Source organism: Leptopilina boulardi, unplaced genomic scaffold (assembly GCF_019393585.1).
Source record: "Leptopilina boulardi isolate dan_hultmark-lab unplaced genomic scaffold, ZJU_Lbou_2.1 LbouV2_162, whole genome shotgun sequence".
Lineage (NCBI taxonomy): Eukaryota > Metazoa > Arthropoda > Insecta > Hymenoptera > Figitidae > Leptopilina > Leptopilina boulardi.
The window spans coordinates 2,382,214-2,400,857 of NW_026137710.1; the positions used below are offsets into that span (position 1 = coordinate 2,382,214).

At 29.6% G+C, this 18,644-nt stretch overlaps 1 protein-coding gene across 3 annotated transcripts in view; it reads left to right on the plus strand.

Moving 5' to 3' along the window:
- Window positions 1-18,644, plus strand: part of LOC127277003 (glutamate receptor ionotropic, kainate 2-like) — a 590,803-nt gene that overhangs the window by 520,665 nt on the left and 51,494 nt on the right. For all 3 annotated transcript variants that reach the window (XM_051297788.1, XM_051297790.1, XM_051297789.1), the window contains one exon: window positions 1,985-2,259. In XM_051297788.1, coding sequence (XP_051153745.1) covers window positions 1,985-2,259 — 275 coding nt within the window. The remainder of the gene's footprint in view (window positions 1-1,984; window positions 2,260-18,644) is intronic.

The window sequence follows — 18,644 nt, forward strand, 5'->3', positions numbered from 1 at the left end:
AAACATTAAAAACTTTAAAGGCTGCGCAGTAGTTTTCTTAGGACTTTACAGCTGCGCATTAATTTTAGCATACATAAGTAAAGACTTTTATGATTCTAAAATTATTAAAATCTCATATTAAAAAAAAATTTTTAATGAACTTATACAAGAACATGAACGGTTTCATGTGTAAGTACTTCTACATTAACCTGCAGAAAAATATGTACAAGAACATGTATATTTTCTTGTATACAAATATTGAATATCTTTACTATATCTTGTACAAGTTCTGACACAAGAACTTGTTCCAAATTCTGGTGCCGAAATTGTACAAGATCGTTTACATGTTCTCTCCACACCAGGCACAAGTTCACCTGTTAAACATGTACATTTTCTTGTACAAGATCTTGTACAGGATTCAAACATTTTGAACGAACTTCCTAAGATGTTAAGAACATTGTTTATTTTACAATTCAACAATTAGTTTTGCATGAACAATGGGTAAATGTAAACAATAATTTTTTAATTTTATTTTTATTATTTTTAGGGTTCCGTACCCGAAGAGGGAACCCTATTAATGAGACTAGTGAAGCAAAGCATGTACCCCCCCCCCCTAGCGGCCACACGAATTTATCTACAGGGCTGAAATTTGGTATACATATGTATTTTGGCGTGTAGATTACAGGAAAAATATAGCGAATCTCATAGGAATTAATTATCATAGCGTTGTCAAGGAAAAACCATTAATTTTTACGAAAAATCCCTAAAAATTACTATGAACCCCCCCCCCTGGATGCCCCATCTTTTTACATAGAGAGCTCAAATTTGGTACACTTATGTATTTTTACGTGATAATTACAGGAAAAATATAGCGAACATGATTCGGATTAATTTACATAGCGTTGTCAAGGAAAAATCAAAATTTTGAAAAAAGCGATTAATCCTCCTAGCGCACACAATATTTGACGAAGGCAGTTCATATTTGGAATACTTACGTATTTTTGCGTGTAGATTACAGGAAAAATATAGCGAGCACAATTGGAGTTGATGTTCATATTGTTTTTAAGGAAAACTCATATTTTTAGAAAAAATCATGGATTTTTCGAATAAAAAAAGAAGAAAATTTTATCCTAAGGGATCCAAATTTATATTTTTTTACGTATTTTTACGTGTAGATTACAAAAAAAATATAGCGAAAACGATTGGAGTTAATTATCATAATGTTTTCAAGGAAAAACTGATAATTTTCGATAAAAATCATGATTTTTCCCCAAAAAACGAAGAATATTTTATCTAAAGAGTTTCAAATTTATACACTTTTACGTATTTTTGCGTGTAGATGACAAAAAAAATATAGCGAGAACTCCAATTGTGCTTGCTATATTTTTTTGTAGTGTTTTGCCATTCTTTATAATTTGCCATTTTCTTTTTTTTACCATTTGCTATTTTTTTTATCTTTTGACATTTTTTATTTGTTGATATTTTTATTATTTGGTGAAATCTAAGAAAAATCATAAAATTGAAAATGTTAAATGATAAAAAATTTTTTAAAAACTTATGATATGTATTTCCATGCTCACATTACAGGAAAAATTAAGCAAAATTGGAATTTTTCTATCGGCCTTCACACTTTAAACCCCTGAAATTTTAGGATTAGGGGTACGGAACCCTCGGTTTTAATGCGAGTGTAACTCGCACTTGTCCGATTTTTTATTATTATTATTATTATTATTATTATAATAATTATATTTATTCATTTCTATTTTATAATATATTAAACACTTTAAAGAACTTTAATTATTTATAATTCAAAGAATTTTAATTTTAAAAAAATCGTTTGAACCGTTTAATAACTTATAATAACGTCTTCATTTCATAACTTAGTAAATGAATACAATAAAATTGAGAATTTGCTGTTACACTTCAGGAATTTTTACTAAAAATTTGAAGCAAAGAATCGTAAGTGCCCTGTTTCTTGAAAATTAATTATATAACATGTTTTCAGATTCCCCATACAGAACAGCAATTAGTGGTGCCGTTTTGAAATTACAAGAAAGCGGCGAACTTGGACAATTGAAAGAACACTGGTGGAAAAAAGTAGAGTCAGATCCTAGTTGTACTACTAATCGTGGCAGTAGTGGAGGAGCCGATGCAGATGCCTTAAAAATGTCAAATGTTGGAGGAGTCTTCCTTGTTTTAATGTGTGGTTGTGGAGTATCATTTCTTATAGCGCTCTGTGAATTCATATGGAACGTAAGAAAGGTTGCTGTAGAAGAAAAGGTGTGTAACTAATTTAAAATATTAAATTTTCTAAAATTAATTCTGTCTACACAAATCCATATCTTTTGAATGCTTCTTATTGTTAAAATTAACTTTCATCTTTGGCCAATAAGCTTATAGGTACCCCCACTACCCACAGTGGGAGGAAAATGGAATCTTATTTATCAAAAAGAAGGAAAGTTCCTAAGGCTAGATATTCCTCTAAAGAACAATACATAATAATTAAAATACATATAAAATAACTGCAAATAATTAATAAAGGTGGTGATTAAACGAAATAATAACACAGGCACACAAAAAAAATTGTCTGCTTCTTGAACTAGACGTACCATTTCTATAGTATTTTGGCCCGCTGAAAACAAATATGAAGCCAGAATTGTACATCACCTTCTAATTTTTATTAAATCTAAAAAAAACCACCCTTAACTGACAAATTCAATCTTAGGGGGAGAAAAAAATAACAGATTTTTTTATTAAACAGAATTTTGGCTCTACTAACTCAAAAACAAAGCCAGAACTGATCCAGCACCCTCTAAACTTTTTTTAAATAAAAAAACTACCCTTAATCGGACATATTCAAACTTAGGAGCTAAAAAATTAAATAATAGATTTTTTTAAAAAAGAGAAACTTACACCTACCTATTTTTGCCCTCGGCTTTGTCAGACAAAGCCGAGGTAAGTGCTTGGGCGAACTTGGAGGTCCCCCCTTCTTTTTTAACCACTACGAGGACTTCTTTATTCAGGGTCCTCCTTATTTTTAAAACCTCGGTACCAGTTTGCTCTGGTTTAACAGAGGTTTTCATGAGTTGTAGGATTTTAGCTTAAGAGTCTTTATATTTTGCTGAAATCCTAACTGCCTCTGTATTCCTGGGCCTTGAAGGGCGCTTCAGAGTCTCAGCTCGCTTTTTAGCTTACTTTTTCAGAGATTTCTTCTTTTTATTAACGGCAAGCTGGAAGCTTTCACCGTACTTCTTGATGCTTTTTTATCACTCACAACTCCAGTCTCTTCAGAAAACAAGACATCATTTCCCTGCACCTGTGAAATAAGGGTATTGTCAGGAGCATCCTTGCTCTTGACTCTTTTCTCTTTAGGAGTCATCGGCTGCTGCCTTGCGTCAGGACTTCCGCCCTCTCTGTCGCGTTTTTTAGCTTCCTTTTGAGAGGCTGATGAACGTTTATAGCCTTCATTGTCAGTAAGGATGTTTTGACATTTCCTTTGGGCTGCTCGGAGACTTTAAAAGGTTCTTTAATAAATCGCAAGGTACTGCGAATTATCAAAAAAGCTTTCTCCAGAGCCGTCATATCGTCTTGAACATCTTTGCTGATGTTCTTCTGCCGTTTACACGCCTAACACATGCTGTCCAATACCTTCGGTAATGTTAGCAGCTGATTAGCAACATTAAACTCGAAGTTGCTGGTACCAAATTTTAAATAAACATATTTATTATTTTTCTAGTTATTACCATTAACAAATTTATGTTACATTTTTTAATTGGTCTATAACTTTTTAACTATTAATATTACAGAAAAGTGTAAAATACATTTTTTATAGGTAATATATTAAATTTTTAGAAAATAATTTTTATTGTAAAAAATTATTAATTTTTACATTATTTATTTAGAAAATAAAAATTGTTTTTAACATTTAAACATGTTATCGGTCAAATTTTGACTTGAAAAAAATCACACTTAATGTTTATAATAATAAAAAATTGCTGTCAAATTTTGTCGAATATAATATTTTTCATTTCCGAGACAAATATTTTAAAATGTGACAATGCATGAGTCTGGCGGGCGTTTTAGTCTGCCCTACGATCAAAAGGGTAGCGCCATGATATGTCATATTATGGTACAATTTCAAAACATTCACTTTTGCATGCTTTAAACAATTATTTTATTAAATCATATATATGGGGTACAATTTGTATTGCGTACTAAGTGAAAAAAAATTTGATTGGATTGGGCTGTTACTAGCACATAGTTTAGCCCTAGGGGTGAGTACTTTAACCATGAAGTATTGTTAAGTTTTTTAAAAAACTGTAGAAGATGGAGGGGGTTGAATTTTTTTGAAAAAGGTTATAGCCGTTAAGTATGGAAAAATTGCCCCCGCTCGTATTTTATTTATATTATTACTGTATGTTCCCACCCACATAAATATAACTTTCTGAAACTTTCAACTCAAAATTTCGCGTTTTTTGGGAATTATGAAGGAGAAAAAAAATTACTGAATTGATTTCAATGAGCTTTGGATATGTTACAGAGACAAGTAAAACGATTATAAAAAAAATTGTCAAAATTTTTTTTTTCACAAAAACTCAAAAATTTTTGGATTTTGAAATTTTCAAAAATTTTTTTAGGGGTTCCATTCAATTGGTACACCAAATTTCGATGCCTATAAAACGGTTTAAATTTTCAAAAATATTAAAATAAAATTTCTTTCTTTTTATTTTATCTAAGAAAAAACCCAATTTTCAATGTTTTTACTATTTTTTTTATTTTTCATGTACCAGGAAGGGTTTTTTAAGTTTACACATGTCAGGCATAATTTTTTTATTAAATGAAAAATGAGAAAAATGGTTTAAAAAAATTTAGTGTACCCCCAAAAAGATTTTTGAAAATTTAAAAATCTAAAATTTTTGGGTTTTTTTGAAAAAATTTATAGATTTTTAAAAATCTACTCCAAATTTGTATTCAAGAACTCCAAGAACTCCAGTCTAACAAGTTCCAAGAGAATTTAATTAATTTTTGAAAATTTGTCTGTCATACACTATATAAACATGTACCAAGCACGGTTTTTTGAGTTTTTCAACGTGACGCACTTTGAAATCATGTCGGGAATGAAACCCAAAAAAAATTAGAAAATTTTAATATTCAAAATTTTTGAGTTTTTTTTGAAAAAAGGTTGACAATTTTTTTTATAATTGTTTTACTTATCTCTGTAACATATCCAAATCTCATTAAATCCATACAGTAGTTTTCAAGAAAAAAGCGTTTTTTGATTTTTCTTTCCTCCTCCATAACTTCCAAAAAACGCAAAAATTTTAGTGTTAAAGACGGAAGTTAATTAACAAAAAAAATTTAATTTAAAGAGAAAATAATAATGTTTAGAAGGAATACTAATTTTTACTATTAACAATTCCGCTTATAGGTAAAGCGTAAATTGCTTTTCGCTAATAAAGTTAGAATAGGGTAGTGGAGTGTCGCCTAGTATATTATCAATTCAATAAACCCGGATAGACGGTATTCAAGAAAAAATATTAAAAAGAGAGATAAGATTCTGTATTTTTCAAATAATGTATAGATATTCAAAGAAACTCACCAGAATAATAATAATTAAAACGATACAGAAAAGTATCAAATTACTTTTCGAACTTTTAAGAGTTTAACACTCGTACTTGTCAAACGATTTCAAAGTATGCGGAAGTTGTTTTGCCTTCCTTTATTCTTTATATTTTCCTTTTCAATAAATTTGTATTAATTACTTTTTCTTTAAAAAAATTATTTCAATATTCCAAAATCCGCTTTAAAATTCAGAGTATTGGGTTCACCAAACCTGAAATTTCCCAACAGTTAATTTGAAATATCAACATTTGTGATATCAATAAAACACTTTCAAATTTTATCTGGAATCTACACTTTTATCATTTATGACACTTTATACTGGATAATTAAATTTCTTTTTTCAACGAACAAACTTAATGATTTTAACCCTTACTGCGGGGAACAAATAATAATCTTAACCACTCTTAGTGGGAGTAAAACTTTATATTCCTCCGCCTTTTTTCCGGAAACGCATCCGCCTTGCGGTAATGATAATTTGAGACTCCTCGAATAATAATTCGGTGGCAACGATCACACCCTGTTTGTATATAATAATTTTAAGTAGTGGGAGGGTTGATTTTGCAATTAACACCTCGTTGTTTGCATGCAAGTTTTAGCGAACTTTCATTTTATTAGTGGCGTGATCGGTTCAACCACTTAAATGAACTTTGTGATTTTTATATATTTCCTAATTATCCAAAATAATGTGGCAACTTCTATACATTGTAAGTTTCACAATTAGCAAAGTTGATTGTACTTTAGTACGTGTTATTTCGCAATATGAAGTTCAATAACCTTAATTCATTTACGAAATAACTATTGATTTCAGAATTAAAATAAATGTAAAATAAAATTGTAAATAATTATTAAATTAATTTGAAACAATAATTGAATATTTAAAATTAGAAAATTTTTTTATATATATATGTGTGTGTGTTGTACAGGGTGTTCCAAAAGTATGGAAACTTGCAAATATCTCGAAAAGTACGATTTTTTGTAAAAAATGTTAAAGACAAAAGTTGTTCCAAACAAAAAGATGTACATCTTTGAAACAAAAAAATTAGGCCCGGAGCCCAATGTTGGGCCCAACAATGATAAAAGTGGTTTTCTTAAATGAGACCACTAATTTTCAGTATCAAATTCGTAAGCCCCATGAAATTCTGCGTTCAGACATGTGGTATTAGTGCCCAAAATATTCGGCCCAATCCAAGATATTGTTCCACATTTTATCAACAGATAAATAAATTTTAAAAAATCGCATCTTGGAGGGATTTTGAGATCATAGGATTAGAAATTGAGCATAGAGCCCAATGTCAGATTCTGCAGCCCAATATGAGGGGCCAATATTTTTGGAATTTGTACCACAAGTCTAAGCCCAGAATTTCATAACGATTACGAAATGGAAGGAATCTAATTTTTTACTGTAGGGTTCACATTGGGCTGCAGAATCTTACATTGGGCTCTGTGCCCAATTTGAAAAGTTGCTTTGAATTTTTAATCCTGTGTCCCCAAAAACTCCAAAAGATGCGATTTTATAAATTTATTTATATGTCAAAAAATGTCGAGCCCAATCCCAGACATTGGGCCCAATATTTTTTGGCATTTGTACTACAAGTCTAAACCCAGAATGAAATGGATACTGAAAATTTGTGGGTTTTATTTAAACAACTAATTTTTTTTAATGTGGGCCTCACATTGGGCCGCGGAATCTTACATTGGGCTTTGTGTACAATTTGAAAATTAGCTTCGAATTTCCAATCCTGTGACCCCAAAAACCCCTAAAGGTGCGATTTTTTAAATTTATTTATTGAACCAAAAATGTTGGGACTAATCCGAGACATTGGGCCCAATATTTTTGTCATTTTTACTACAAGTCTAAACCCAGAAATTCATGGGGATTACAAATTGGATACTGAAAATTAATAGGTTTTATTTAAGACAACTAATTTTTTTTAATGTGGGCCTCACATTGGGCCGCGGAATCTTACATTGGGCTCTATGACAAATTTGAAAATTAGCTTCCAATTTCTATTCCTGTGATCTCAAAATCCCTCAAAGATGCGATTTTTTAAAATTTATTTATCTGTTGATAAATTGTGGACCCAATATTTTGGGCACCTATACCACATGTCTGAACACAGAATTTCATGGGGATTACGAATTTGATACTGAAAATTAGTGGTCTCATTTAAAAAAACCACTTTTTTATTGTAGGGCTCAACATTGGGCTCCGGGCCCAATTTTTTTGTTTCAAAGATGTACATCTTGTTGTTTAGAACAACTTTTGTCTGGAACATTTTTTACAAAAATTCGTACTTTTCGAGATATTTGCAAGTTTCCATACTTTTGGAACACCCTGTATATGATGTTTGTGTATAATCAATACAAATGTTTATAATATTAAATAACAAATATTATTTTTAATAAATAATATTTAACAAAAAAAAATTAAAAATATACAGAATTTTGTCCGTGACAAGTACCCCCCTTTGTTCTGGCTGACTTCCCTTGGCAGCCTGTGTCGGTGTAATGTCATCTATTTATAATTTTTTTTTACAAAGAGTCCTTTAGTGGTTATACATTTTTAATGTTTACAAATTGTCCAAGATCGTAAAATTGTTGTGGTTTGTAGAGTAGCTGGAATAAATGTTCAACGAAAACTGAGTTTCCCTTTATGATAGTAAATAGTCGTTTCCTTTTTTCTGTTTCAAGAAGATTTTTAGGAAAAGGTAAAATTTGTCCTCGTCTATGAGAAAAAACATTGTTGTTGTCAGCGAACTTTTCACATACGTTGTAGTGAAGTGTGCGAACAATAAAGACGTATTATGCAAGTCAGTGCTGTACGCTCAACAAAAAACTTTTTTCTTGTTTCAAAAGAAGACAATTAAGTGCAGAAAAAATATGTTCATTAAGATGTTATATGAAAATGTGGAACGTAATATGGTGTTTGGATCACGCGTTTATTTTTGTGTGTGATGTGTCGCTAAACGACGCGTGGGTCAAGGTTGAGCCACCAAAAAATTTTGCAATTATAAAGGGTTCTTGCAATGGAAATTCATTTGTCGACTTAAAGAGGTGTCAAGAACTTCATTTCCATTGGAAAGAAAGGAAATACAAATTTTTGATAATTTTTGTTTCACTTTTCAGACCAGCTTAGCGATACAAGCTAAAATCTGAAAATTACATAATAAGAGCTTTTTATTTCAACTTCGTGGTTTTTTTAAACACATTTCTAAGTGTATTTGAATGCCATTCTATCATTTGAAGGTCATTATTAATAATTTATTTGCATATTTCATTGATTTTCTACAGTTGCTCAACCCTGACTACCTGGTTCAACCCTGACTACTTTTTTTTTAATTGCTGTAACTCCGAAACTTTTGGTCAAATATTTTTACAATGTTCAGCAAAAATATAACATTTTAGTAAATCTTTCGAACCATATGCAAGAAATCTCATAATTCGGCTTACAGGGTTTTGTTCTGAATTATAAATAAAAAAAACTAAAGGAAAAAAAATGTTCTTATTTATGGCTATATATAAGTATATGGGCGATTCCACGTGAGATTTATAGTCGAGGTTTAAAATTCGGGTAAATATATTTTTTTCTTATTCTTTGTAGAAAAACATGAAATACATTTTTTTTGGAAAAATCGGTCAAATCTTTTAGTTATGAATTTTTGAAATTTTAGCTTTGCGAAAGTAGACCTTTTTTAATGACTTATATCTTTGAAAATATTGCATTTGGTAAAAATCTTGCGAAAGAATAAAAGTTTGGTTTTTTCTTCAACTTTTAAGAAATTAAAAAAAAATTTTTATAAACAAATTAATTTTTTTTTAATTTAGGCCAATTTAATTTTTGTTTTCTTATGATTTATTCATACCTGAAAATATACAGAAGATTTTGCAAATAGAGCCGGAATGGGCCTGATGAGATAAATAAGTTTAAATGAATTTTTAAAAATTGCTTGCAAGCTCCACGCGTGCTACGCTACGCAGTGCACAGTGGACAAATTAACATAGAGCCTACAAATTTTAACCGATTTTGACGTTATATATAATTAGTCGAGGTAAACAACTAATAGTTACTTTAATAAATTTTTACACATAGCATTGTTTAAACAACCCTTATTTATCAAATACATAGTACAGCTGCTTTTACATGTTTCAGATTTGCGTTTTGCTTAAAGTTTTTTTAAAGACAATGTATTTTTAAAATATTTAACAAAATCAATAATTAATTAAATAATTAAAAAATTTTTAATAACAATTTTATATAAACAAAGTATTTTTTTGTTATTTTCACCTAATCTCTTTTATTTATTTTTTAATCATTTCTTTCATATTTTTATTTAATGTAAACATTAGCAATATTGAAATCTGAAACATGTAAAAGCAGCAGTACTATGTATTTGTTAATTAAGGGTTGTTTAAACAATGCTATGTGTAAAAATTAATTAAAGTAAGTATTAGTCGTTTACCTTGACTAATAATATTGCACATTTCTCAATGTGTCATTAATTTCGTAATAAGGAACTAAAATTATTTATAAAAATTGTTGAAACAATTAAAAAAAATTTTTTTTTCAAAAAACAAAATTAAAGGCGTTATGCAGAATTATATCATATTCAAAATAAGACCAAGAACGTCAAAATCGGTTGAAATTTGTAGGATCTATGTGAATTTGTGCACTGCGTAGCGTAGCACGCGTGGAGCTTGCAAGCAATTTTTAAAAATTCATTTTAACTTATTTAACTCATCAGGCCCATTTCGGCTCTTTTTCCAAAATCTTCTGTATATTTTCAGGTATGAATAAATCATAAAAAAACAAAATTTAATCCGGCCCAATTTTAAAAAAATTATTTTTTTTTCATTAAAAATTTTAAAAAAAATTTCTAAAATTTCTTAAAAGTTGAAGAAAAACGTAACTTTTATTTTTTGGCAAGATTTTACCAAATTCAATAGAAAAATCTGTTACTAATAACGCATGAGCAGTCCGTTCGAAAATAGCACAGACACAACCTTGCGTAAATTGCAAGAAATCCATGCTGATTTTTCATGGATACCGAGCAAAACTCGCACAAGCTGTGCAAAATTAGCACAAGTCTTTGCGATATTAGCAAATGAAGCTCATGAGAAAAGCGCACGCGTAAGTCTTGTGAGATATTCGTAACATATTTCTCTCCGCGTAGGCCATTAAATAAAGGATGACTTTCGCAAAGCCAAAAATTCACAACTAAAAAATTTAGCCGATTTTTCAAAAATAAAAAAATACGTTTTTAATGTTTTTGTATAAAGAAAAAAAATTGACCAAAAATTTCTATATATAGACTATCTTTAAATAAAGAAAGGAATGCTGTATTAATTATTCTAAAAGTTTGTTATAAATAAATTTATTTTTGAAGGATTGATATTTTAAAAAAATGAATAAAAAAATAATATGATTTTGAAACAAAATTTTTAGAATTGTTTAGGATAATTTAAATTAAATTTTCAAAAAAAATCTTTAAATAAATTTTAATTTTTCTTAGTTTTAGCAAAATTTAAATGTCGATTTTAAAAATTGTTTTGAAATACAGTCGACTCTATGAATAGTGCCGTAGACTGAACATCTGATAAGCTTTTTCTTAAAAATGTCGTACATTTCACCTCACGCGCTATTGGTTTCGCTTCGTTTCGCTCTCTACAAATAGTGCCGCTTCTAAATCTAATATGGCGGTCTCATACCACTTCGGTAAACATTAGTGCAACGTTTGTATGTAGTGCAAATTTGTAATATATTATACACAACTGAAGAAAATTATTTTCATAAATTGGTAAGTATATGTTTTACAGTTATTGTTATCAATTTGCAATTGAATAGATTGAAAAATAGTCATATTGTATTACCTTATCTCAAAATACGTAAATGTATTCAACTGTCACTTAGAGGTTATCATATTCATATTACCTGACTCATAATATATATTTATTATATTTATTATAAAATTATATTTTATTATTGTTCCTTTATTTTATTTATTATTTTATCAGTAATGTGTGTTTTTATTAGATTGGTAAAATGGAGGTAGATGCTCAGCGCAAAAGCCGAAAATCGAAGTTTACGGATGTTTTTGATGATAATAACAATAAAGAAAATGAAGTCAATAGTGAAGATAGAAAACGAAGAAAGCGATTTTCTTATAAAGAAAAAAGTCAAATTTTAAACGAATTAAAACTTAAATGTAAAGAAGAAATCCGCGAAAAATACAATATAAGCGAACGTGCTCTGAGAATGTGGGTATCAGAAAAAGAAATAATTGAAGAGGCTGCAAAGAATTTAAAGTTAAACAAATACAAAAAAAGACCTACAATCATGAAATGGATGATTGTTTATTCGATTGGCTTTTGAAAACTCAGCAGAGTGGTATACCTGTGTCTGGCCCTATGTTAAAAAACCAAGCGCTAATTGTAAACAAAAATTTACAAAAGCTCCCAAAATTCGTCGCTAGTCAAGGTTGGCTTTCTGGTTGGAAAGTAAGAAAAAACATAAGATGTTTGAAAATTACAGGTAATGAATAATAATAATTTTTTGTTTTTTATACATATTTATATAAAATAGAAGTAACATAAATTTTATAAATTTAAACTATCACAATAATATTAAAACAATAATGCAAATTATATAATCTATTATAAATATTATATAAATGTTTTTGTCACATTTTTCAATATGTCACTAAATGTTAACAAAGGTTTTAATTTTTAAGCATAATAGTTATTGAAAAAATGGAGTTTTATTAAAACCATTTTTTGATCAATAAATATTTGCATTTATACTTAATTATTTTCATATAATAAATACATTCGACAAAAATTTAAGTTATTTAAAAAATATGTACTTATTTTCTCGTGAAAACTTTAATATGTAATTTTTTTTAATTAAATTTTTCATTTACTGCAGGAGAAAAACTGTCGGCGGATTTCCCAAGTGCTGAAAATTATTTGGAAATGTTTAAAAAAATCATTGTTACGAAGCAGCTAAATGAAAAGCAAGTTTTCAATATGGATGAAACTGGGCTATATCTCAAGCAATTACCCAGTCGCACTCTTGTGTCAAAGAAATTTAAGAATGCTTCAGGGACAAAAAAACAAAAAGAACGAATTACTATCGCTGGCTGCTGCAATGTTGACGGTTCATTAAACCAAAAGTAAAAAATTTTTTGCTGTCTCAAAATCTTCCTGCAAAAACGATTTTACTTGTAGACAATTGCAAAGCGCAAAAAATATTTGAAAATTGATGATATTGAAGTGTCATTTTTGCCACCAAATGTAACGTCGCTAATACAGCCTCTTGACCAAGGGATCCTTCAATCTTTCAAATTAAATTATCAAATCCAATTGGTAAATTCAGTTTTGAAAGCCCAAGATGAAGGCGTTTCATTGATCGATTTCCTAAAAACTGTGAATGTCAATAAAGCAATTTTTTGGAGCGCTGAAAGATGGGAAAACATTATCCCATATACGATTAGAAATTGTTGGAAAAAATTGTAGCCAATAGAGATGAAAGATGCTCAAGTTCAAACAGAAAATGAAAATTTTCCGGAATTTGTGGGCATGGAGTCCCTTTTAGTCGGTGCAGAATGTGTGCCAGGTCTTTCTGAACACGAGGAAAGGAATGAATTAATAGATTTAGTTAATCGAATAAATGGTTATGAAAAAGTAACCCAAGAAACTTTGTCAATTTGGATGTCAGAGAAATTAAAAGGTGATTAATATTTTATTTGTTTTAAATATAACATTTTTTATCAAGAACAACAATGTTAGAAAAAATTAAATTAATTAATGATTGTTATTTACTTATTACAGTGAATGAAGACATCTGGACAGATAAAGAAATTGTAAACCAAGTTCGTGGTTCTGAAGATTGTTATCCATTGAAAAACTACGAAAATGAAGCTTCAACTTTCCAAGACAGTAGCAATGAAAATAACATGGATTTTAATTTTTTTACGAGCTCTATGTACATTTTAAATGACTTAGAATTCACAAGTTTGTGGACAAGAAGTGTGCTTCTCTACAATTTTCTTAGGAAAAATAAATCTAACCAAAGATATAATAATCACAGCCCCACAAAAAAAGTGTTGTGCGCGGCAGACCAGACTAGTCATTTCCTATGTATTTTGACGCGCTGAACACGAATCCGAAGTCCGTTTTGCTCCATCACGTCAGGATTTTTTTCTAACCTCCAAAAACCTGTCGGATTTTGAGAGGTAGGCTATTTTTTTAAAAATTGATAGATTTACTTCAAAATTGGTATCTAGGGGTTTTTTGTGTCGCTGATGACGAATTTGAAGTTAGATTTTCAAAATTCAAAATGGCGGCTCCAATATGGCGGACGAATTTTGTAAAAATTGATGGATTTACTTCAAACTTGGTATCTAGGGGTTTTTTGGGTCGCTGATTACGAATCTAAAGTTAGATTTTCAAAATTTAAAATGGCGGCTCCAATATGGCGGACGATATCGACCCTTCAAAGGTGATAATTCCGCCCTTACACACGAAACTAGGAGCAATTAAACAGTTTGTCAAAGCCTTAGATAAAAAAGGAAACTGTTTCAAATACCTGGAACAAAAGTTTCCAGAAATCTCTGATGCGAAACTAAAAGAAGGGGTTTTCGACGGACCACGTATTCGCAAATTGTTAAAAGATGAGCAATTTATCACCAAGATGAATAAAAAGGAGAAAGCCGCATGGCTTAGTTTCAAAGCAGTTGTCGGAAATTTTCTGGGTAATCACAAGAGTAAAAATTGGGAGCAAATAGTTAGTGATATGATTAAAAACTTTGGTAAGTTATGATGCTTAATGAGCATAAAGTTGCATTACTTAGACTCGCATCGGCATCAATTCCCTGAAAATTTGGGAGATTACAGTGAAGAACAAGGAGAACGATGCCATCAAGATCTGAAAGAATTTGAGCGTCGTTATCAAGGAAGATGGGATGTAACTATGATGGCCGACTACTGTTGGATGCTGAAAAGGGATATTGTACCTGGACGCACCAATTTGAAAAGAAAACCATTACACAGATCCTTTGAGGACAAAAGAGTGCGCTACCATAAAAAGACGTGAATACCTTACTTATGTATATGAGAGATTCTTTTTCAATCGCCCGAGCCCAAAAAGTCAATGTTCTGGGATTGGCTTCATACTTTGGTAAATTGTTGTCCTATATGATAGTAATATATCCCTAAAATATAAACTCATTAAAAAAATATTTGTAGAAAGTAGAGGGGGTTGAAGTTTTGACGTAAAGGGTAACATTGTCATTTCGGGTATTTTTTTATTTTTTTTTATTTTCATTGGAAAGCTGAGGTTTTTTCCGATGAGCTATGTTATAAAAGTGGGACAACAATAATTTTGTGAGAAACAGAATATTAAAGTAGGCGGTGCCGATAAGGGTGCCGTTAAGGATAACATTGTCATTTTCAAATCCGTATAACTATAACAAAAGTTAATGGATTTTAATTTATCTATAATGAATTTTATTGCATTTTTTACGTACTTTAAAAAATGTTTACAAAATTAAAAAAAAAAATTTCACCCCTTTTTTTCAAAATCAACCCTTATTTTTCGATTTTCACCCCTTCGGGAATTTTTTTTTCTTTTTTTTTCTTTTCATTGGAAAGCTGAGGTTTTTTCCAATGAGCTATGTAAATATGAAAGTGGGACAACAATAATTTTGTGAGAAACATAATATTAAATTAGGCGGTGCCTACCTAAATCCTCGAAGATGATCTCCAGGTATACCCGTTATCGGCACCGCCTGCTTTAATATTCTGTTTCTCACAAAATTATTGTTGTCCCACTTTTATATTTACATAGCTCATCGGAAAAAACCTCAGCTTTCCAATGAAAAAAAAAAAAAAATACCCGAAGGGGTGAAAATCGAAAAATAAGGGTTGATTTTGGAAAAAAAGGGGTCAAAAATTTTTTTTTAAATTTCATATACATTTTTGAAAAGTACGTGAAAAATGCATTAAAATTCATTATAGATAAATTAAAATCCATTAACTTTTGTCATAGTTATACGGATTTGAAAATGACAATGTTACCCTTAACGTCAAAACTTCAACCCCCTCTACTTTCTACAAATATTTTTTTAATGAGTTTATATTTTAGGGATTTATTACTATCATATAGGACAACAATTTACCAAAGTATGAAGCCAATCCCAGAACATTGACGTTTTGGGCTGGGGCGATTGAAAAAGAATCTCTCATATAAGAATTTCCATTTCTAGTTTTGAAAATCTAACTTTCGATTCGTAATCAGCGACCCAAAAAACCCCTAGATACCAAGTTTGAAGTAAATCCATCAATTTTTACAAAATTCGTCCGCCATATTGGAGCCGCCATTTTGAATTTTGAAATTCTAACTTCAAATTCGTCATCAGCGACCCAAAAAACCCCTAGATACCAAGTTTGAAGTAAATCCATCAATTTTAAAAAAAAATAGCCTACCTCTCAATATCCGACAGGTTTTTGGAGGTTAGAAAAAAATCCTGACGTTATGGAGAAAAACGGACTTCGGATTCGTGTTCAGCGCGTCAAAATACATAGGAAATGACTAGTCTGGTCTGCCGCGCTCGACACTTTTTTTTGTGGGGCTGTGTAATGAGACTGACATTATTATTGTTAAGTAATAACAGATTTAAAAAGTCTTTTTCACTAATTTAAATTTGGCATATGTCAAAGATGAGCTAAAGAAATTGCTATAAATTATAAATTGAAAATTTCGTTAACATATGAAAATATCAATTTTAGTTCGTAATTAGGCATAAGTGCAATTTCATAAACTTGTGATATTTATATATTTTTAATTTATGTGTGTTTTTTGAAATTTCGTATAAGCAATCGTTTTGTTAACAGTATAAGCCAAAAATGAATTAGAGAAAAAATATCAATATATTATTCTTATAAATTACAAATTTGAAAAGTTGGTTATTGAAATATAAAAATGTAAATTTTAGTTTGTGATTAAATATGGTATTTTATAAATTTGTGATATTATATTTTTAGTTTATGTGTATATAAGTGTTTTGAAATTACGTTTAAACAATCATTTTGTTAACAGTATGTACCAATACTGAGTTAACAAAAGTATCAATATATTATTGTTATTAATTATAAATTCGAAAATTTCGTTGAAAAATAAAAATATGTCAAATGTAGATTGTACTTTAGATATATAAGTTTAAACACTTGTGATACCAATAATATATTTTTGGTTTGTGTACGTAGAATTTAGTCCCAGTATTAAAAACCAATTTTGACAATTTAAAATTGTGTTCTAAAATTTATTTAACAAAAAACTCCATAAAGTAGTTTCAAACCGGTATATAATTCATTCCACCCCACAGTGACAAGTGACGATTAAATATGAGAAATGAGTTCTGAAATTCTAAAAAAAAGATCTATATTGATTAAGAAGCTTGCATAATCTAGAAATCAATTCCAATACATAATAGAAATGAACTTTAAACATGGAGTTCTCAGTTTAAGTTTAAAAATATTTTAAATAGTTTCAGTTTTCAAATTTGAGTCGTTTGTTTAAAAAAATTCTACAATCTAAGAATTCTGAAATATATAAAAGTGTTCTAAACTTGAAAAATGAGCTTTACAATATTAAAAAGTGAGTTTTATAAAATCAAAAAAGAAGTTTTGGCATTTGAAAAACAGATCTAATTTTGAAATAGGAGCTCCACTCACAAAAATGTTTGTTTACATTCAAAAAAATATTGGGTTTTTTAATGCACAAACAATTTTGAACCTTGTAAACACTAAAAAATACAAGTTTTCACTAAATTTGGTTTACGGCACTATTCATAGAGAGGGAATCCACGCAGGAATAATAAGGAGACCGATCTTGCTATAGTAGCGCTTCTGAAAATGTCAGAAAAACATGCACGATAAATGCCAGTTTCACTGCATTCTACTCCACCACCAAAGTAGCTGAGCATGCGCATTAGCCATGTGCTGTCTCTTTCTCTCGCAAAAAGTGTGCGAGTGAGATCTGGCTGACGTATCTTTCTCAAATCTTCCATGCGTGTTGTGATGAAGGGGTTATGTGTTATTATTGTTATGTTATTGTGTTAATATTTGACAATTAAATTGAAAACTAATAATTTCTTGGTAAGAAAAATCTTTTTCATGACATACATAATAAATAATATGTTTGTAATTACTATGGCTCCATTATTCTTTTAATAATTACTTCAATTTATTGACACTTTAAATATTCCAATAGCATACATTATTATATACTTACACATGATTTTGGAGACACAATATCGCAATGGTAAATAAATACTGAACACTAAGATTTTTTTGTGACATATATGTAAATCGCATAATTACACTTTTCATCTGTCAAAATTGAGGTCCAATGCGCATGCTCAACTACTTTGGCCAGTTGAGTACAATGCACTGAACCTGGCACTTATCGTACATGTTTTTCTGACATTTTCAAACGCAGAGATCGGTCTCCTTACTATTCCTCCGTGAGGGAATCGGATTCTGAGACCGAGCTAGAGCGTCTTGATAGTCGCGAGAAGTGGGGGTGACTCTCGAAAGAAAATGAGGGGAAGCGGCACTATTGATAGAGGCGACTGTATGTTAAATTCATTGCAATGCTGAACAAAAGGAATTTTTTTTTAAATACTTATTTTTTTTAAATAAAAATTATAGAATGTGTAGCAATTAATTTAACACCAGTTTTTAATTTTAATATTAAACAAAATTTTTTAATGGTTAGATAAAAAAAATTTTTTTAAATAAAATTTTGAACAATATATTGACATGAAAATTTTTAATATTTGAATGCTTGCAGACTATACCACTTCAAAAAAAATTGATTTAGATTTTTGAAAATAAATAAATAATTTTTTTTTTTTGGAATTAGGACCCAAATAATACAAATTACCTTATTTAAAAGCAAAATTGCAGCATAAATACATTTTTTTGAAAGTGTAAATGATCTTTGAGAAAAGCATACAGTTTCTGTTGCTGATCACAAAAAAATT